General features: G+C 47.9%; 1 protein-coding gene across 2 annotated transcripts in view; it reads left to right on the plus strand.

The window, feature by feature from the left end:
* The window catches only part of LOC143293909 (integrin alpha-IIb-like), a 48,347-nt gene that overhangs the window by 19,842 nt on the left and 10,907 nt on the right, over positions 1-17,598 (plus strand). For both annotated transcript variants that reach the window (XM_076605267.1, XM_076605268.1), the window contains exons 7-17: positions 130-213; positions 519-598; positions 1,022-1,087; positions 4,536-4,706; positions 6,875-6,980; positions 8,963-9,151; positions 10,114-10,350; positions 12,680-12,846; positions 13,442-13,567; positions 13,892-14,017; positions 15,184-15,539. In XM_076605267.1, the coding sequence (XP_076461382.1) occupies positions 130-213; positions 519-598; positions 1,022-1,087; positions 4,536-4,706; positions 6,875-6,980; positions 8,963-9,151; positions 10,114-10,350; positions 12,680-12,846; positions 13,442-13,567; positions 13,892-14,017; positions 15,184-15,539 (1,708 nt within the window). The remainder of the gene's footprint in view (positions 1-129; positions 214-518; positions 599-1,021; positions 1,088-4,535; positions 4,707-6,874; positions 6,981-8,962; positions 9,152-10,113; positions 10,351-12,679; positions 12,847-13,441; positions 13,568-13,891; positions 14,018-15,183; positions 15,540-17,598) is intronic.

Raw genomic sequence — 17,598 nt, forward strand, 5'->3', positions numbered from 1 at the left:
GACGATGATGACGACGACGACGATGATGATGACGATGATGACGACGACGACGATGATGATGACGATGATGATGACGATGATGATGACGATGATGATGACGATGATGATGACGATGACGCTGTTGACCAGGGGGCGTGGTGGTTCTGGACACCAAGTTCCTCAACTTCACCCTGATGACCAACATTCTGGACCCCGACCCCTACGTGGTCCTCGGTGCGTGCGTGCGTGCGTGCGTGCGTGCGTGTGTGTGTGTGTGTGTGTGTGTGTGTGTGTGTGTGTGTGTGTGTGTGTGTTTGTGTGTGTGTGTGTGTTAGTGTGTGAATGTGCGCGCGCGCGCGTAGGTACGTGTGTGTATGTGCGTGTGTACGTGTGTCTGCTCATACTATGTGTATGCTTGTGTGTAGTATATGAAAACGAAAGAGAGAGAGGGGGGGGGCGGGAGAGAGAGAGAGAGAGAGAGAGAGAGAGAGAGACAGACAGACAGACAGACAGACAGCACTGTGACTTATGTGTCCCAGGTTACGCAGTGGCGGTGGGGAACTTCTGTGGACCCAAGCGTTTCTGCTTCGCGGTCTCCAACCGGCAGGTCCAGGGCAAGGTGCTGTCTCGCTCCTGTCTCACTTTCTGGCGGACTTTCCACTCTCACTTTCTGACGGACTTTCCCCTCTCACTTTCTGACGGACTTTCCTCACTTTCCCCTCTCACTTTCTGACGGTCTTTCCTCACTTTCCCCTCTCACTTTCTGGCGGACTCCCCCTCTCACTTTCTGGCGGACTTTCCTCACTCCTTCCCTCACTTTCTGGCGGACTCCCCCTCTCACTTTCTGACGGACCCCCCCACACACACACCCTCCCCTCCCCCCCCCACTCGCACACTCTCTCTCTCTCACATACACATACACACACACACACACGCACGCACGCACGCACGCAGCCAAACTGATCACGAAAGGTGATCTCTGTGTGTGGAAATGTAAGGCGCATAGCTACCTGGATTAAACGGCCTTCCTTTCGCTGCCCAGGTCTACCTGCTGGAGTACCTGAGCGGGACGAACTTCAGACCTCTGATGTCAATGAAAGGAAAACAGGTAGGTGGCACCATACACTGCTCTCTCAGCTACCCTACAAGCTGGGGCATTCTTGTTTCCTATAGTTCCGTGGTAATGAATGGTGGTGGGGGTGATGATGATATTGCTGGCTCTGGGTAACAGCCGGCCACGGGCTGGAGAAAAAAAAAAGTTATGCAGCACACAAGAAATTTACCTCAGTGCAGTGGGGTTCATTCATTCATTCGTTCGTTCATTCGTTCGTTCATACATTCTTTTCACACATATTCATCGCACATACTCTGACTGAGCGGGGGCCCGGTGGGAAAGTGCATGACCAGGAACTGAGTGTCCACAGGTTTCTTGTTCCGGAATTTTCTTTTTATTATTTTATTATAGGGACCAGAAGAGTTACTCCTCTTCTCCTCCTCCACTTGACCTTGAGGTGGTGGTCTCACCACACACACCACCCTCCAACACCCCCCCCCCCTCCCTCTCTCCCTCTGTCCAGTCGCAACGGAGAAAAGACCACAGAAAAGATTGTTCTCCAGCAGGTCTCTCAATATCTCCGGCATCACAACAACTTGCTTTCTGTCCGTCAGTCTCCCCCCCCCCCTCTTCCCCCGCCCTTCACACAGCGCTGCAACAGCTTGCTCATCACCTGTGGTATTTCTGTTGTTGCTTTGTTGATGTTGATGTTGATGGTGATGTTGATGCACGCGCGGGGGGTATCCTGGCAGAATCAGTTTGGCGCTGGACTTGGAGATCCTTTTGTTCACCAGTGGTCTAAGTTCGAGCCCTTTTTCTGAGCATAGTGTTGTGTTCTCAGGGAAGGACACTTTGCTCCCAGATTCCTCACTCCACCCAGGTGTGAATGGTACCTGACTTCCTCACTTCACCCAGGTGTCAATGGTACCTGACTTCCTCACTTCACCCAGGTGTCAATGGTACCTGACTTCCTCACTTCACCCAGGTGCGAATGGTACCTGACTTCCTCACTTCACCCAGGTGTGAATGGTACCTGACTTCCTCACTTCACCCAGGTGCGAATGGTACCTGACTTCCTCACTTCACCCAGGTGTGAATGGTACCTGACTTCCTCACTTCACCCAGGTGTCAATGGTACCTGACTTCCTCACTTCACCCAGGTGTGAATGGTACCTGACTTCCTCACTTCACCCAGTTGTGAATGGTACCTGACTTCCTCACTTCACCCAGGTGTCAATGGTACCTGACTTCCTCACTTCACCCAGGTGTGAATGGTACCTGACTTCCTCACTTCACCCAGGTGTCAATGGTACCTGACTTCCTCACTTCACCCAGGTGTCAATGGTAGCTGACTTCCTCACTTCACCAGGTGTGAATGGTACCTGACTTCCTCACTTCACCCAGGTGTCAATGGTACCTGACTTCCTCACTTCACCCAGGTGTGAATGGTACCTGACTTCCTCACTTCACCAGGTGTGAATGGTACCTGACGTCCTCACTTCACCAGGTGTGAATGGTACCTGACTTCCTCACTTCACCCAGGTGTCAATGGTACCTGACTTCCTCACTTCACCCAGGTGTGAATGGTACCTGACTTCCTCACTTCACCAGGTGTGAATGGTACCTGACGTCCTCACTTCACCAGGTGTGAATGGTACCTGACGTCCTCACTTCACCCAGGTGTGAATGGTACCTGACTTCCTCACTTCACCCAGGTGTCAATGGTACCTGACTTCCTCACTTCACCAGGTGTGAATGGTACCTGACGTCCTCACTTCACCAGGTGTGAATGGTACCTGACGTCCTCACTTCACCCAGGTGTGAATGGTACCTGACTTCCTCACTTCACCCAGGTGTGAATGGTACCTGACTTCCTAACTTCACCCAGGTGTCAATGGTACCTGACTTCCTCACTTCACCCAGGTGTCAATGGTACCTGACTTCCTCACTTCACACAGGTGTGAATGTCTGCCTGACTTCCTCACTTCACCCAGGTGTGAATGGTACCTGACTTCCTCAGTTCACCCAGGTGTGAATGGTACCTGACTTCCTCACTTCACCAGGTGTGAATGGTACCTGACTTTCTCACTTCACCCAGGTGTGAATGGTACCTGACTTCCTCACTTCACCCAGGTGTCAATGGTACCTGACTTCCTCACTTCACCCAGGTGTGAATGGTACCTGACTTCCTCACTTCACCCAGGTGTGAATGGTACCTGACTTCTTCACGTCACCCAGGTGTCAATGGTACCTGACTTCCTCACTTCACCCAGGTGTGAATGGTACCTGACTTCCTCACTTCACCAGGTGTGAATGGTACCTGACTTAGGTCAGGGAAGGTTATTTAAAGTGGCCAAAAGAGAGGACTGGGCCTCGCCTTCCTCTCTGTGCCGACTGCTAGACACAGTGGGCATGTATTCACTGCCCCGATGGGAGAATACTGCTGTGGGAATTTCAGCCTGATCTTGTTTTTGTTTTCCTGTGCAGTCCTGACCCTGAAAAATGATATTTTGATTCCCTTTCTGTTTCAAACCCTTATCCTGTTACCACACGTGCATGCCCTTGTTCAAAATGAATGTTATTATGTGATGATGAGGTGTGTGTATTCGGTTGTCAGGTGTACTGAATGATGATGATGATGATGTGTACACGGGTGTCAGGAGTACTGAATGATGATGATGATGATGATGATGATGATGTGTACACGGGTATCAGGAGTACTGAATGATGATGATGATGATGATGATGTGTACACGGGTATCAGGAGTACTGAATGATGGTGATGATGATGATGATGTGTACACGGGTATCAGGAGTACTGAATGATGGTGATGATGATGATGATGTGTACACGGGTATCAGGAGTACTGAATGATGGTGATGATGATGATGATGTGTACACGGGTATCAGGAATACTGAATGATGATGATGATGATGTGTACACGGGTGTCAGGAGTACTGAATGATGATGATGATGATGATGATGGTGATGATGATGTGTACATGGGTGTCAGGAGTACTGAATGATGATGATGATGATGTGTACACGGGTGTCAGGAGTACTGAATGATGATGATGATGATGATGATGATGATGTGTACACGGGTGTCAGGAGTACTGAATGATGATGATGATGATGTGTACACGGGTGTCAGGAGTACTGAATGATGATGATGATGATGTGTACACGGGTGTCAGGAGTACTGAATGATGATGATGATGATGATGATGATGATGATGATGTGTACACGGGTGTCAGGAGTACTGAATGATGATGATGATGATGTGTACACGGGTGTTAGGAGTACTGAATGATGATGATGATGATGATGATGATGATGATGTGTACACGGGTGTCAGGAGTACTGAATGATGATGATGATGATGATGATGATGATGTGTACACGGGTGTCAGGAGTACTGAATGATGATGATGATGATGTGTACACGGGTGTCAGGAGTACTGAATGATGGTGATGATGATGTGTACACGGGTGTCAGGAGTACTCGTCCTTCGGGTCAGTGCTGTGCGCGGTGGATGTGACGGGGGACGGGTGGGCGGACCTGCTGGTGGGGGCCCCCACCTTCACCCTCTTCACCAACACTACCAGCTACTACGACCAGGGCCGGGTGTTGGTCTACATCAGTCAGGGAGAGGTTCGGTCAGGCCAGGTCAGTGTGTGTGTGTGTGTGTGTGTGTGTGTGTGTGTGTGTGTGTGTGTGTGTGTGTGTGTGTCTGTGTGTGTCTGTGTCTATGTCTGTGTGTGTGTGTCTGTGTGTCTGTGTGTGTCTGTGTGTCCGTGTCTGTGTGTGTCTGTGAGTGTGTCCGTGTCCGTGTCTGTGTCTGTGTCTGTGTCTGTGTCTGAACACCTTATAATCTGTGCCACAGGTAGTCTGAGTGCCTTCTGAACACTTTACAGTATGTGCCACAGATAACTAGTTTGAGTGTCTTCTTAACACTTTACATTCTGTGCCACAGATAGTTTGAGTGCCTTCTGAACACTTTACATTCTGTGCCACAGGTAGTTTGAGTGCCTTCTGAACACTTTACAGTATGTGCCACAGATAGTTTGAGTGCCTTCTGAACACTTTACAGTATGTGCCACAGATAGTTTGAGTGCCTTCTGAACACTTTACAGTATGTACCACAGATAGTTTGAGTGCCTTCTTAACACTTTACTTATGTGCCACAGATAGTTTGAGTGCCTTCTGAACACTTTACAGTATGTGGCACAGATAGTTTTGAGTGCCTTCTTAAGACTTTACAGTATGTGCCACAGATAGTTTAAGTGCCTTCTGAACACTTTACAGTATGTGGCACAGATAGTTTTGAGTGCCTCCTGAACACTTTACAGTATGTGGCACAGATAGTTTTGAGTGCCTTCTTAACACTTTACAGTATGTGCCACAGATAGTTTGAGTGCCTTCTTAACACTTTACAGTATGTGCCAGATAGTTTGAGTGCCCTCTGAGCACTTTACAGTATGTGCCACAGGTAGTTTGAGTGCCTTCTGAACACTTTACAGTATGTGCCACAGATAGTTTGAGTGCCTTCTGAACACTTTACAGTATGTGCCACAGATAGTTTGAGTGCCTTCGGAACACTTTACAGTATGTACCACAGATAGTTTGAGTGCCTTCTTAACACTTTACTTATGTGCCACAGATAGTTTGAGTGCCTTCTGAACACTTTACAGTATGTGGCACAGATAGTTTTGAGTGCCTTCTTAAGACTTTACAGTATGTGCCACAGATAGTTTAAGTGCCTTCTGAACACTTTACAGTATGTGGCACAGATAGTTTTGAGTGCCTCCTGAACACTTTACAGTATGTGGCACAGATAGTTTTGAGTGCCTTCTTAACACTTTACAGTATGTGCCACAGATAGTTTGAGTGCCTTCTGAACACTTTACAGTATGTGCCACAGATAGTTTGAGTGCCCTCTGAACACTTTACAGTATGTGCCACAGGTAGTTTGAGTGCCTTCTGAACACTTTACAGTATGCGCCACAGATAGTTTTGAGTGCCTTCTTAACACCTTACATTATGCGCCAGATAGTTTGAGTGCCCTTTGAACACTTTACAGTATGTGCCACAGGTAGTTTGAGTGCCTTCTGAACACTTTACAGTATGTGCCACAGATAGTTTGAGTGCCTTCTGAACACTTTACAGTATGTGCCACAGATAGTTTCAGTGCCTTCTGAACACTTTACAGTATGTGCCACAGATAGTTTGAGTGCCTTCTGAACACTTTACAGTATGTGCCACAGATAGTTTGAGTGCCTTCTGAACACTTTACAGTATGTGCCACATATAGTTTGAGTGCCTTCTGAACACTTTACAGTATGTGCCACATATAGTTTCGGTGCCTTCTGAACACTTCACAGTATATGGCACAGATAGTTTGAGTGCCTTCTGAACACTTTACATTCTGTGCCACAGATAGTTTGAGTGCCTTCTGAACACTTTACATTCTGTGCCACAGGTAGTTTGAGTGCCTTCTGAACACGTTACAGCATGTGCCACAATTTGCGTGCCATCTGAACACTTTACATTCTGTGCCACAGATAGTTTGAGTGCCTTCTGAACACTTTACAGTATGTGCCACAGATAGTTTGAGTGCCTTCTGAACACTTTACAGTATGTGCCACAGATAGTTTGAGTGCCTTCTGAACACTTTACAGTATGTGCCACAGATAGTTTGAGTGCCTTCTGAACACTTTACAGTATGTGCCACAGATAGTTTGAGTGCCATCTGAACACTTTACATTCTGTGCCACAGATAGTTTGAGTGCGCTCCGAACACCTTCAACACTCAACACGATTGTCCCTCATTGCAGGAAAATTTCCGAGAAGGAACCGCCCTGAACGGCGCTGGCCTCAAATTCTCCCGCTTCGGATCTGCCATCAGCAGTATTGGGGACATCAACAGGGACTCCATCAATGGTAAACGGCTTTCCTGTCTAGTCGTCTAGTCGCCATCATTGGAAAATGGCTTTCCTGTCTAGTCTCCATTAATGGTGAAGTGCTTTCCTGTCCAGTCTCCATTAATGGTAAATGGCTTTCCTTCCTAGTCTCCATCAATGGTAAACGGCTTTCCTGTCTAGTCTGTGTCAGTGGTAAACAGCTTTCCTGTCTAGTCTGTGTCAGTGGTAAACGGCTTTCCTGTCTAGTCTCCATCAATGGTAAACGGCTTTCCTGTCCTGTCTAGTCTCCATAAATGGTAAACGGCTTTCCTGTCTAGTCTGTGTCAGTGGTAAACGGCTTTCCTGTCTAGTCTCCATCAATGGTAAACGGCTTTCCTGTCTAGTCTCCATAAATGGTAAACGGCTTTCCTGTCTAGTCTGTGTCAGTGGTAAACGGCTTTCCTGTCTAGTCTCCATCAATGGTAAACGGCTTTCCTTCCTAGTCTCCATCAATGGTAAACGGCTTTCCTGTCTAGTCGTCTAGTCGCCATCATTGGAAAATGGCTTTCCTGTCTAGTCTCCATTAATGGTGAAGTGCTTTCCTGTCCAGTCTCCATCAATGGTAAACGGCTTTCCTTCCTAGTCTCCATCAATGGTAAACGGCTTTCCTGTCTAGTTGTCTAGTCGCCATCATTGGAAAATGGCTTTCCTGTCTAGTCTCCATTAATGGTGAAGTGCTTTCCTGTCCAGTCTCCATCAATGGTAAACGGCTTTCCTTCCTAGTCTCCATCAATGGTAAACGGCTTTCCTGTCTAGTTGTCTAGTCGCCATCATTGGAAAATGGCTTTCCTGTCTAGTCTCCATTAATGGTGAAGTGCTTTCCTGTCCAGTCTCCATCAATGGTAAATGGCTTTCCTTCCTAGTCTCCATCAATGGTAAACGGCTTTCCTGTCTAGTCTCCATCAATGGTAAACGGCTTTCCTGTCTAGTCTCCATAAATGTACATCAGTACATCAGTAGGACAGGCAGTAGGGGTTGGAGGACAGGCAGTAGGGGTGGGACAGTAGGACAGGCAGTAGGGGTTGGACAGTAGGACAGGCAGTAGGAGTGGGACAGTAGGGGTTGGACAGTAGGACAGGCAGTAGGGGTTGGACAGTAGGACAGGCAGTAGGAGTGGGACAGTAGGGGTTGGACAGTAGGACAGGCAGTAGGGGTTGGACAGTAGGACAGGCAGTAGGAGTGGGACAGTAGGGGTTGGACAGTAGGACAGGCAGTAGGGGTTGGACAGTAGGACAGGCAGTAGGAGTGGGACAGTAGGGGTTGGACAGTAGGACAGGCAGTAGGGGTTGGACAGTAGGACAGGCAGTAGGGGTTGGACAGTAGGGGTTGGACAGTAGGACAGGTAGTAGGGGTGGGACAGTAGGACAGGCAGTAGGAGTGGGACAGTAGGGGTTGGACAGTAGGACAGGCAGTAGGGGTTGGACAGTAGGACAGGTATTAGGGGTGGGACAGTAGGGGTTGGACAGTAGGACAGGCAGTAGGGGTTGGAGGACAGGCAGTAGGGGTGGGACAGTAGGGGTGGGACAGTAGGACAGGCAGTAGGGGTGGGACAGTAGGACAGGCAGTAGGGGTGGGACAGTAGGACAGGGGACGCCAGGGACAGCGGAAGCTGGAAGCGGGAAAACGGGTGCAAGGGAACTAACTGGATGGACGGGTGGAAGAGAAGCGAGTGTTGTTCTGAAGTCTGCCCCCCCTACTGCCTGTCCTACTGTCCCACCCCTACTGCCTGTCCTACTGTCCCACCCCTACTGCCTGTCCTACTGTCCCATCCCTACTGCCTGTCCTACTGTCTCTACTGTCCCACCCCTACTGCCTGTCCTACTGTCCCACCCCTACTGCCTGTCCTACTGTCCCACCCTACTGCCTGTCCTACTGTCCCACCCCTACTGCCTGTCCTACTGTCCCACCCCTACTGCCTGTCCTACTGTCCCACCCTACTACCTGTCCTGTCCTGTCTGCCAGACATCGCAGTGGGGGCCCCCATGGAGGAGGGGGGTGCGGGGGTAGTGTACGTGTACCTGGGGTCACGTGACGGCCCTGCCAACAAGTTCTCCCAGAAGATCCGAGGCAAGGGCTTCACTCCGCCCCTGGCTTCTTTCGGGACACACATTGCCAAGCCTACCTCCCATCTCAGTGACTACGGCTATCCAGGTCAGTGTGTGTGTGTGTGTGTGTGTGTGTGTGTGTGTGTGTGTGTGTGTGTCTGTGTGTCTGTCTGTGTCTCTCTGTATCTGTGTCTGTCTGTGTCTGTGTCTGCGTGTGGTGGGTGGGTGTGTTTAAAATTCGTTCTTTGAAAAATCAATCCTTTTAGATGGCTTTTTTTCCTTTTTTCACTATTTTGCACTTAACCATTTATTGTTTCACAATTATCATTGATTAATTTTAGTCAGTTAGTCATTCGTTCGTTCACATGTTATTATTCACTGGATCATTAGTTTGTTCAGTCATTATAAATCGTTCATTATTGTTGTTCCCTTTCTTCCTTATTCATTCATTCATTCGTTGATTTACTCCTTCATTATTCCCTCCTTCCATCCTTTCTTCAGTCTGAGCATTCATTCATTCATCATTCATTCATGCAGCATTCAATTCTTCTTTATCATCATCATCATCATCATCATCATCTTCTTCTTCTTCTTCTTCTTCTTCTTCTTCTTCTTCTTCTTCTTCTTCTTCTTCTTCTTCTTCTTCTTCTTCTTCTCCTCCTCCTCCTCCTCCTCCTCCTCCTCCTCCTCGTCCATCATCATCATCATCATCGTCATCATCATCATCATCATCATATTCTTCTTCTTCTTCTTCTTTATCATCATCATCATCATCATCATCATCATCTTCTTCTTCTTCTTCTTCTTCTTCTTCTTCTTCTTCTTCTTCTTCTTCTTCTTCTTCTTCGCTCGTGGGCTGCAACTCCCACGTTCACCCGAATGTACACGAGTGGGCTTTTCCGTGCATGACTAGTTTTTTTTTAACCCAGCCATGTAGGCAGCCATACTCCGTTTTCGGGGGTATCGCAGCATTCAGTCATTTATTGTTCATTCTTTCCTTCCTTCCTCCCTTCCTTCCTTCACTCATCGTCATCCATTCACTCGTTCCACACTCTCTGTGCCAACCAGACTTCGCGGTTGGGGCTCCAACCAGCTCTGCTGTCGTGTTCCTCAAGACAAGACTGATTGTCAATGCGCATGGCAGCGTGGAGGCCACGCCCAATCCCGTGGAGAAGACCAATCGGCTGTGTCCGTCCGTGCTCAGCAGAACGGAAACCGGTTGCGTCAACGTGACCTTGTGCCTCAAGTTCACATACAGCGCTGCAGGGCTCACCCAGTCCGCCAAGGCCAAATTCCGCTCTCTCAGTGAGCACTGTTGTGGTTTTTTTTCATTGATTAATCAATTAATTAGTGTATTGTAGTGTAGTGTAGTGTAGTGTAGTGTAGTGTTGTGTTGTGTTGTGTTGTGTTGTGTTGTGTTGTGTTGTGTTGTGTTGTGTAGTGTATGTGAGCCATTAGTCTTGAGACCAAGCTAAAGGTCTACAGAGCAGTAGTTCTCCCCACACTACTGTACGCCTGCGAAACTTGGACAGTGTACCAACGACATGCCAAGAAGCTGAACCACTTCCACACAACATGCCTCAGGAAGCTACTGAACATCAAGTGGCATGACAGGACCCCAGACACAGAGGTGCTCGCAAAAGCCACCCTTCCCAGCATCTTTACCATCCTGATGCAGTCCCAGCTTCGCATGCCAGACCATCGGCTGCCCAAAAGGCTCTTCTATGGCGAGCTGCAAAAAGGGAAGAGATCACACGGAGGTCAGAAGAAGCACTTCAGAGATACTCTGAAAGTCTCTCTGAAAGCGTTTGATATCAACCCTGACTCCTGGGAGGAATCTGCAGTGGACCGTGACAAATGGCGCGCTGCTGTGCACAAAGGCGCCAAGTTGTGCGAGGCCAACAGGACTGCTGCAGCTGTTCAGAAGAGGCAGGCCAGAAAGTCACGGGCAAACAAGCTCCCTAACAATGGTATGCCTGTCTTTGTCTGCCCCAACTGTCAGCGAACATTTCGTGCGCAGATTGGACTATTCAGCCATCTGCGCACTCAGATAGATTCATGAGCATCCTCCCCCCATCCCCCAGCTGGATGACAACGATGGTCATCATCGATCTCGATGGACACACCACCACCACCACCACCATGTGAGCCAATTGTGCTGTAGTGTAGTGTAGTGATGTAAATAATTCTATCAATCTGTCTGTCTGTCTGTCTATCGATCTATCGATCTATCCCTTATGTATTTCAGTCAACAATGCCCTTCTTCAGTCCAGTACTTGGTTATGTTTAAATCTGCACGATGAAATGTTTGCCTTTAACCTGTGTAGCTGGGTTCTTCTTGGACGAAATGTTTGCTGAAATGTGAAGGCCGATGCAATCATCACTTTCAGACCCCCCACCCCCACACCCCCCCCCTGCCATCCCCCTCCCCGCTCTCCCCCTCCCCCTCCCCCACTCACCCCTTCCTCCTCCCCCTCTCCCCTCTCCCGCCCCACAAAGACCCCATCCGATAGTCCAGTGAGTGTCTGAATGGCCCGGCCTGTTGCTTTTGTCGTCAGAAATCTTATGTTCTTTGTCTTCCTCCTTCTCTTTATGTGAAAACATCTGTGTGTGTGTGTGTGTGTGTGTGTGTGTGTGTGTGTGTGTGTGTGTGTGTGTGTGTGTGTGTGTGTGTGACTAAATGACACAGTATACGAACAATGCGATGATATCCTGAAGAGCTGTCAATCGACTCCATCCAGGTGGGCAATTTGTGGTGCAAATGACTTTGCGAAACGCTCTGAGTTTTGTTGCAGACCGAAGACATGTCGAAGATATGTGCTGTATAAGTATCACTACTACTGCTGCTACTACTACTACTACTACTAAGGAAAAGTTGCATGCCTTTTTTTTTCGTATGGGTGATTTATTCTATAATTGCTATTGATTACTATGACCTAGTTATGGAAAGTCGGGCATTGGTTTTGATTATTGTCTCGTTTTGTGTAATGGACCAAAATGACTTAGGAGGAGGAGAAGAAGAAGAAGAAGGAGGAGGAGGAGGAGGAAGAGGAGGAAAAGGAGGAGGAAAAGGAGGAGGTAACTGTTCATGTAGTGACATGAACTTTGCTCTGGCTGGACATTGCACGGGAAGTATGCTGAGAGAGTACATTAAATGCAGTGTGATAGAAATTCAGAAAAACTGTACGCGTGAGATCATGAGACAGACCCGTCAGTTTGCATTGAGACTTCTGACGATGTGGTTGTTTATTCCTTGCCAGGTGGTCAAATGGTTTTGGTAGTATAAATGTGTGTTGCAGAAGATGAAGTAAAGATTTCATAAGTGGGATGTTTAACATTATGTATGTATTTCGTAATTTTGAATAGCATTTGCAAAAGGACTAAGCTAATATAAATTCTTATTCCAAAATCTTGAATAACCAGTGCTACAACTGTAGAAAGGGCCAAAGAATGAGGACTGTGATCTTTAGATACGTATTCTTATGATCTACTTTGTATTTTATACTACTGTGTATTTTTAACTACTTGATTGAAATAAATAGAGTTTGCATTGAGACTTCTGACAGTCCTCGGGTTACACTCATCGTGCTGCTGCTTTCAGTACCGTTTCTGTCACAACACTCTTTGGCTGCAGGTTTCGACGTACACCTGGAAGTGGACAAGCTGATCAACACGGACGGGTCCCGACGTGTCCGGCTGTACAACCCTGAGGATGGAACCACCACCACCTCCCTGCACCTGCCCCTCACCGTCACCCGTACCTCTCCGCTGTGTCAGCAATACCTAGCCGTCCTCAAACAGGTGTGTGTCAGCCTTACCTGGTCAGCACACAGGTACTTTACCTTTGTGTGTGTCAGCCTTATCTGGTCATCCTGACACAGGTACTTTACCTTTGTGTGTGTCAGCCTTATCTGGTCATCCTGACACAGGTACTTTACCTTTGTGTGTGTCAGCCTTACCTGGTCAGCACACAGGTACTTTACCTTTGTGTGTGTCAGCCTTATCTGGTCATCCTGACACAGGTACTTTACCTTTGTGTGTGTCAGCCTTACCTGGTCATCCTGACACAAGTACTTTACCTTTGTATGTGTCAGCCTTACCTGGTCATCCTGTACCTTGTGTGTGTGTGTGTGTGTGTGTGTGTGTGTGTGTGTGGTGCTCATCAACACATGCATGCCCCAACTATCAATTTAAAAAAAAAATAATTTCCAGTCTCTTATCTCCATCCATATCTTTACCTTTATCTTGTATGTACGTTGTATGTAACCGATGATAAACATACTTCAAATGCAAGCAAAGCGTGACGTGCAAGCGGTACGCACGTGCGGCCTGTGACCCCCCCCCCCCCCCCCCCCCCCCCCCCGATTGTGACCACTGTGGTGTCTGTGTGTGGCAGGACCAGATCAACCGCAACCCCTTCAAACCGGTGCAGCTGGAGGCCCGCTTCAGTCTCAACACCACGGCTTTTCCTGGCATCGCTCCCATGCTGAACCAGTCCATGCCAGACTCCGTCACTCACCAGGTTAGAGCTTGGGCTTTCTGAGAACCCACAACAACCAGCTCTCCACAGAGAACCCACACTAACCAGCTCTCCACAGAGAAGCTTCACTTACCAGCTCTCAACAGTCAGAGAACCCACACTAACCAGCTCTCCATAGAGAATCCACACTAACCAGCTCTCCACAGAGAACCCACACTAACCAGCTCTCCACAATGAGAGAACCAACACTAACCAGCTCACCACAATCATAGAACCCACACCAACTAGCTGTCAACAAAAAGACAACCCACACTAACCAGCTCTCCACAGAGAACCCTCACTAACCAGCTCTCCATTCGTTTCCAGCTCCGCTTCAAGAACCAGTGCGGCCAGGACCAGGTGTGCGTGACTGACCTCGTCCTGACAGGGCACGTGATGTACGTGCCGACCAATGACGACTATCAGCTGAACGTCGTCAACGAAACCACTCAGGTACCCCTGCCACTGGCTGACATTTGTGTTCTGGTGTGTTCTTCTGTCCTGTAGTTTCACGGCCGTGAAGGCAGCATTGGTGACCTGGCAACCAGCTAACCCCATTCCTCTCTGCCCCTCGGTTCTCTCAGGGCGTCTCTCAGCCTCAGGCCTGTCCATTGTGGGATGTTGTCCTGCCATTTCTTTTTTTCTTTTTTTTCTTCCTGCCTCTCCTTCTCCTTTCATGCACTGTGCCTTGCAGGGTTTTCTTGGCAGGTTCTTTGTCCTTCCCTGCACTGTGCCTTGAAGAATTGTCTTGGCAAGTTCTGCTTATCGACCCATACCATTTCCGAAGCGTTTCAGTTACACACATAAAAGATAAACCCATAAACACATAAGAGATTTTGTAGATTTCTAGCTGTGCCTGATACGAACTATTACGCAAGCATTCATGTAAAGGGATGATGTTGTTGTTTTTTCTGTGATGTCTTACAAGCACAGCGATCACACAAAACTGTTTCACTTATTCACTGGGACATTGAACGTCAAACATCTTTCACATCAAAGTTTAGCACGATCGGTGAAGAAATGATAACCTTACAAGTGATTGGTTTTAATTATATGGGACACACACACACACACACACACACACACACACACACACACACACATATATATATATATATATATACATATATATATATTGAGAGAGAGAGAGAGAGAGAGAGAGAGAGAGAGAGAGAGAGAGAGATATTCATATATACATATACATATATAAAGTGTGTGTTGGACACGGAGTCTGGGTTTAGACTCATCTGAAAGACTAGCACTTAGAGTGCCACTCAAGAAAAGGAAAGAAGAGAGTAGAAAAAAAAGAAAGAAAAAGACATACTATGTACCAAAAGAAGAGAGTAGAAAAAAAAGAAAGAAAAAGATATACTATGTACCACTTCTGACATACTGATTGATAAGTCATGTCATCATTTTTTTATTTTTCTTTTTAGTTCAAATAGGAACGTTTTTGGCCAAGTATGGAAGTTACGTTGATGCATACATCTACAAGGAGCAGCAAAGTTCTGTAAAGTATGAATGGGACATGAATCTGGTTATACCACGAGGGATAATTCTCTCCGTCTGTCTCTCCCCCCTCCTCTCTCTCTCTCTCTCTCTTTCTCTCTCTCTGTCAGGTGGAGCTGGTGTTGAACGTGCTGAACCGCGGGGAGACGTCTTTCGGCATGATGCTGAGCGTCAATCTGACCGGACCCATGGACTTCTGGACAGCGACGGGCATGCTCTGTGAAGCCCGCCATGACTCGCTCCTCCACTGCGAGGGCTGGGCCCCTCTGGGGAACAGCGAGGCCGTGCAGGTCCGCATCAAGTTCCTGGCTGACTCCCTGCCCCTGGAGCCGCAAAACCGCCGGGTCACCTTCGAGGTCAAGGTCACGCCCTCAGACCCCGCGGAGAACCCAGAGAGCAACATGGCGGACAACGTCCTCAGCCTGGAGTCTCAGACAGCCATCGTGGCGGACGTGCGTCTGGATGGGTCAGTGGTGGTGGGGGTGGTGGGGGTTGGGGTGGTAGTAGTAGTTGTAGCAGCAGGGGCGTGGAGGTGGCGATAGTGGCATGGTAGCAATAGGAGGAGGAGGAGCCGCAGCAGCAGTAGCAGTAGTGGTAGTTGCAGTAGTAGCAGCAGCAACAACAACAACAGCAGCAGAAGCAGCAGCAGCAGCAGCAGCAGTAGTAGTAGTAGTAGTAGTAGTGGTAGTAGTAGCAGTCGCAGGAGCAACAACGACAGCAGCAGCAGCAGTAGTAGAAGTAGTTGTCGTCTTCAGTTCAAGGTCTTTCCAGAAAGTGGTATCAGTTGATAAGAAAGGATAATAGGGGCTGGTTAGTTGTTGATTTGTTGTTTTGCAGTAGTTTACAGTTGGGCCAACAGCAGAGTGAGAGCTGTGTTATCAGTGGTTTCTCCATTGCAATGGGAAGTCATTTACAGCTCAGTCTTTTCTGAAGGACTATGACTCTCAAACTAGGAGGAGAGATTGCACTGGCTCTTAGTGCTGCAGCCTTGGGGGGCTAGTTGGCCTTTGGGAACCATCCCAACGCCGTCTGTCTTAAGACCCTCTTGGCCGAGAGAGTGGGGATATATAACCTGGGCAAGACACTCTCCACCATTTTCAAATTCTAGCCCAAATAGTCAAGGCAGTAGTTACCTCCTCTGATGTTCTGATGGTCATAGTCGAACACGACTGACTATCAAAACATGTATTGTCAGTGCTTCTGGTCATCAGCTTAGGCCTTCTGAAGGACAGGTGTGTGGGGGGGTGGGGGTCGGGGGGGGAGGGAGGGGGTGGCGGGGAGGGGGGGTCGCGGGGGAGGGGGGTGTTGATCCGCCATTTCTTTCCATTGTGACGAGTAATCCAGAACATCTATGAGCTGTATGTCTCGCCATTCCTTCACTTTCATCATCTCAGTGTTTACCATCCTTGCCCTTCTGAGAAGGTTTAAATTCTTCTTCATAAGACTTCTTTCATAAGACTCGCCTCTGGAATAATGTTGCTGGAAACTCTTTCGCACCTTACTACTACCTTTTTGTTTGTTCTGGTAATATTTTATAATTGCTCACACTGTCTGTTGCCTGCTTTTTAATGCTGCAGTGTGCGTATTGAAGGAGTGTGTGTGTGTGTGTGTGTGTGTGTGTGTGTGTGTGTGTGTGTGTGTGCCTTTAATTCAGTGTGACAAGCCATTCCGTACTAGTATTACCTACAGGAAGGTATGTTGTTGTTTTTCCTAAAGAGGGTTACAGAATACTGGACTGGACTCTGGAGGAACCCCGTTTGATAATACTAGATATGATGATAGCAATCGCGCAGTAAGAATGTGCGCCAAACCATACTAATGCGAAGGACGAACAGAATTTTCAAGAGATTCGAGCAAAGATTAATATTTTTCATACCTGCACTCAAAGTATCAATCACAGTCACCACAACAACCCAGTCGCACGAATGCGGCAGACATTGAAGAACCACGAAAACAAAATGGCCGCCAATTCGCTCTGATTGGATAGTATTTTTACATTCGGCAGTCATGTTAGATTGACATCTCCCTCTCTCCCATACACAACAGCAGTATTGTTGGAAGGTGTGTTGTTGTTGCTGTTTTACCTGTAGGAGGCTGAGTTTGGGGTTGTTGTTCTTGATGTTGATGTAGGGAGGTGAGTTGTTCTTGTTGTCCATGTAGCAAGGTGTGTTGTTGTTGTTGTCCATGTAGCAAGGTGTCTTGTTGTTGTTGTTGTTGTCCATGTAGCAAGGTGTCTTGTTGTTGTTGTTGTCCATGTAGCAAGGTGTGTTGTTGTTGTTGTCCATGTAGCAAGGTGTCTTGTTGTTGTTGTTGTCCATGTAGCAAGGTGTGTTGTTGTTGTTGTTGTCCATGTAGCAAGGTGTCTTGTTGTTGTTGTTTTTGTCCATGTAGCAAGGTGTGTTGTTGTTGTTGTCCATGTAGCAAGGTGTCTTGTTGTTGTTGTTGTCCATGTAGCAAGGTGTGTTGTTGTTGTTGTTGTCCATGTAGCAAGGTGTCTTGTTGTTGTTGTTGTCCATGTAGCAAGG

Source organism: Babylonia areolata, chromosome 19, assembly GCF_041734735.1.
Source record: "Babylonia areolata isolate BAREFJ2019XMU chromosome 19, ASM4173473v1, whole genome shotgun sequence".
NCBI lineage: Eukaryota > Metazoa > Mollusca > Gastropoda > Neogastropoda > Buccinidae > Babylonia > Babylonia areolata.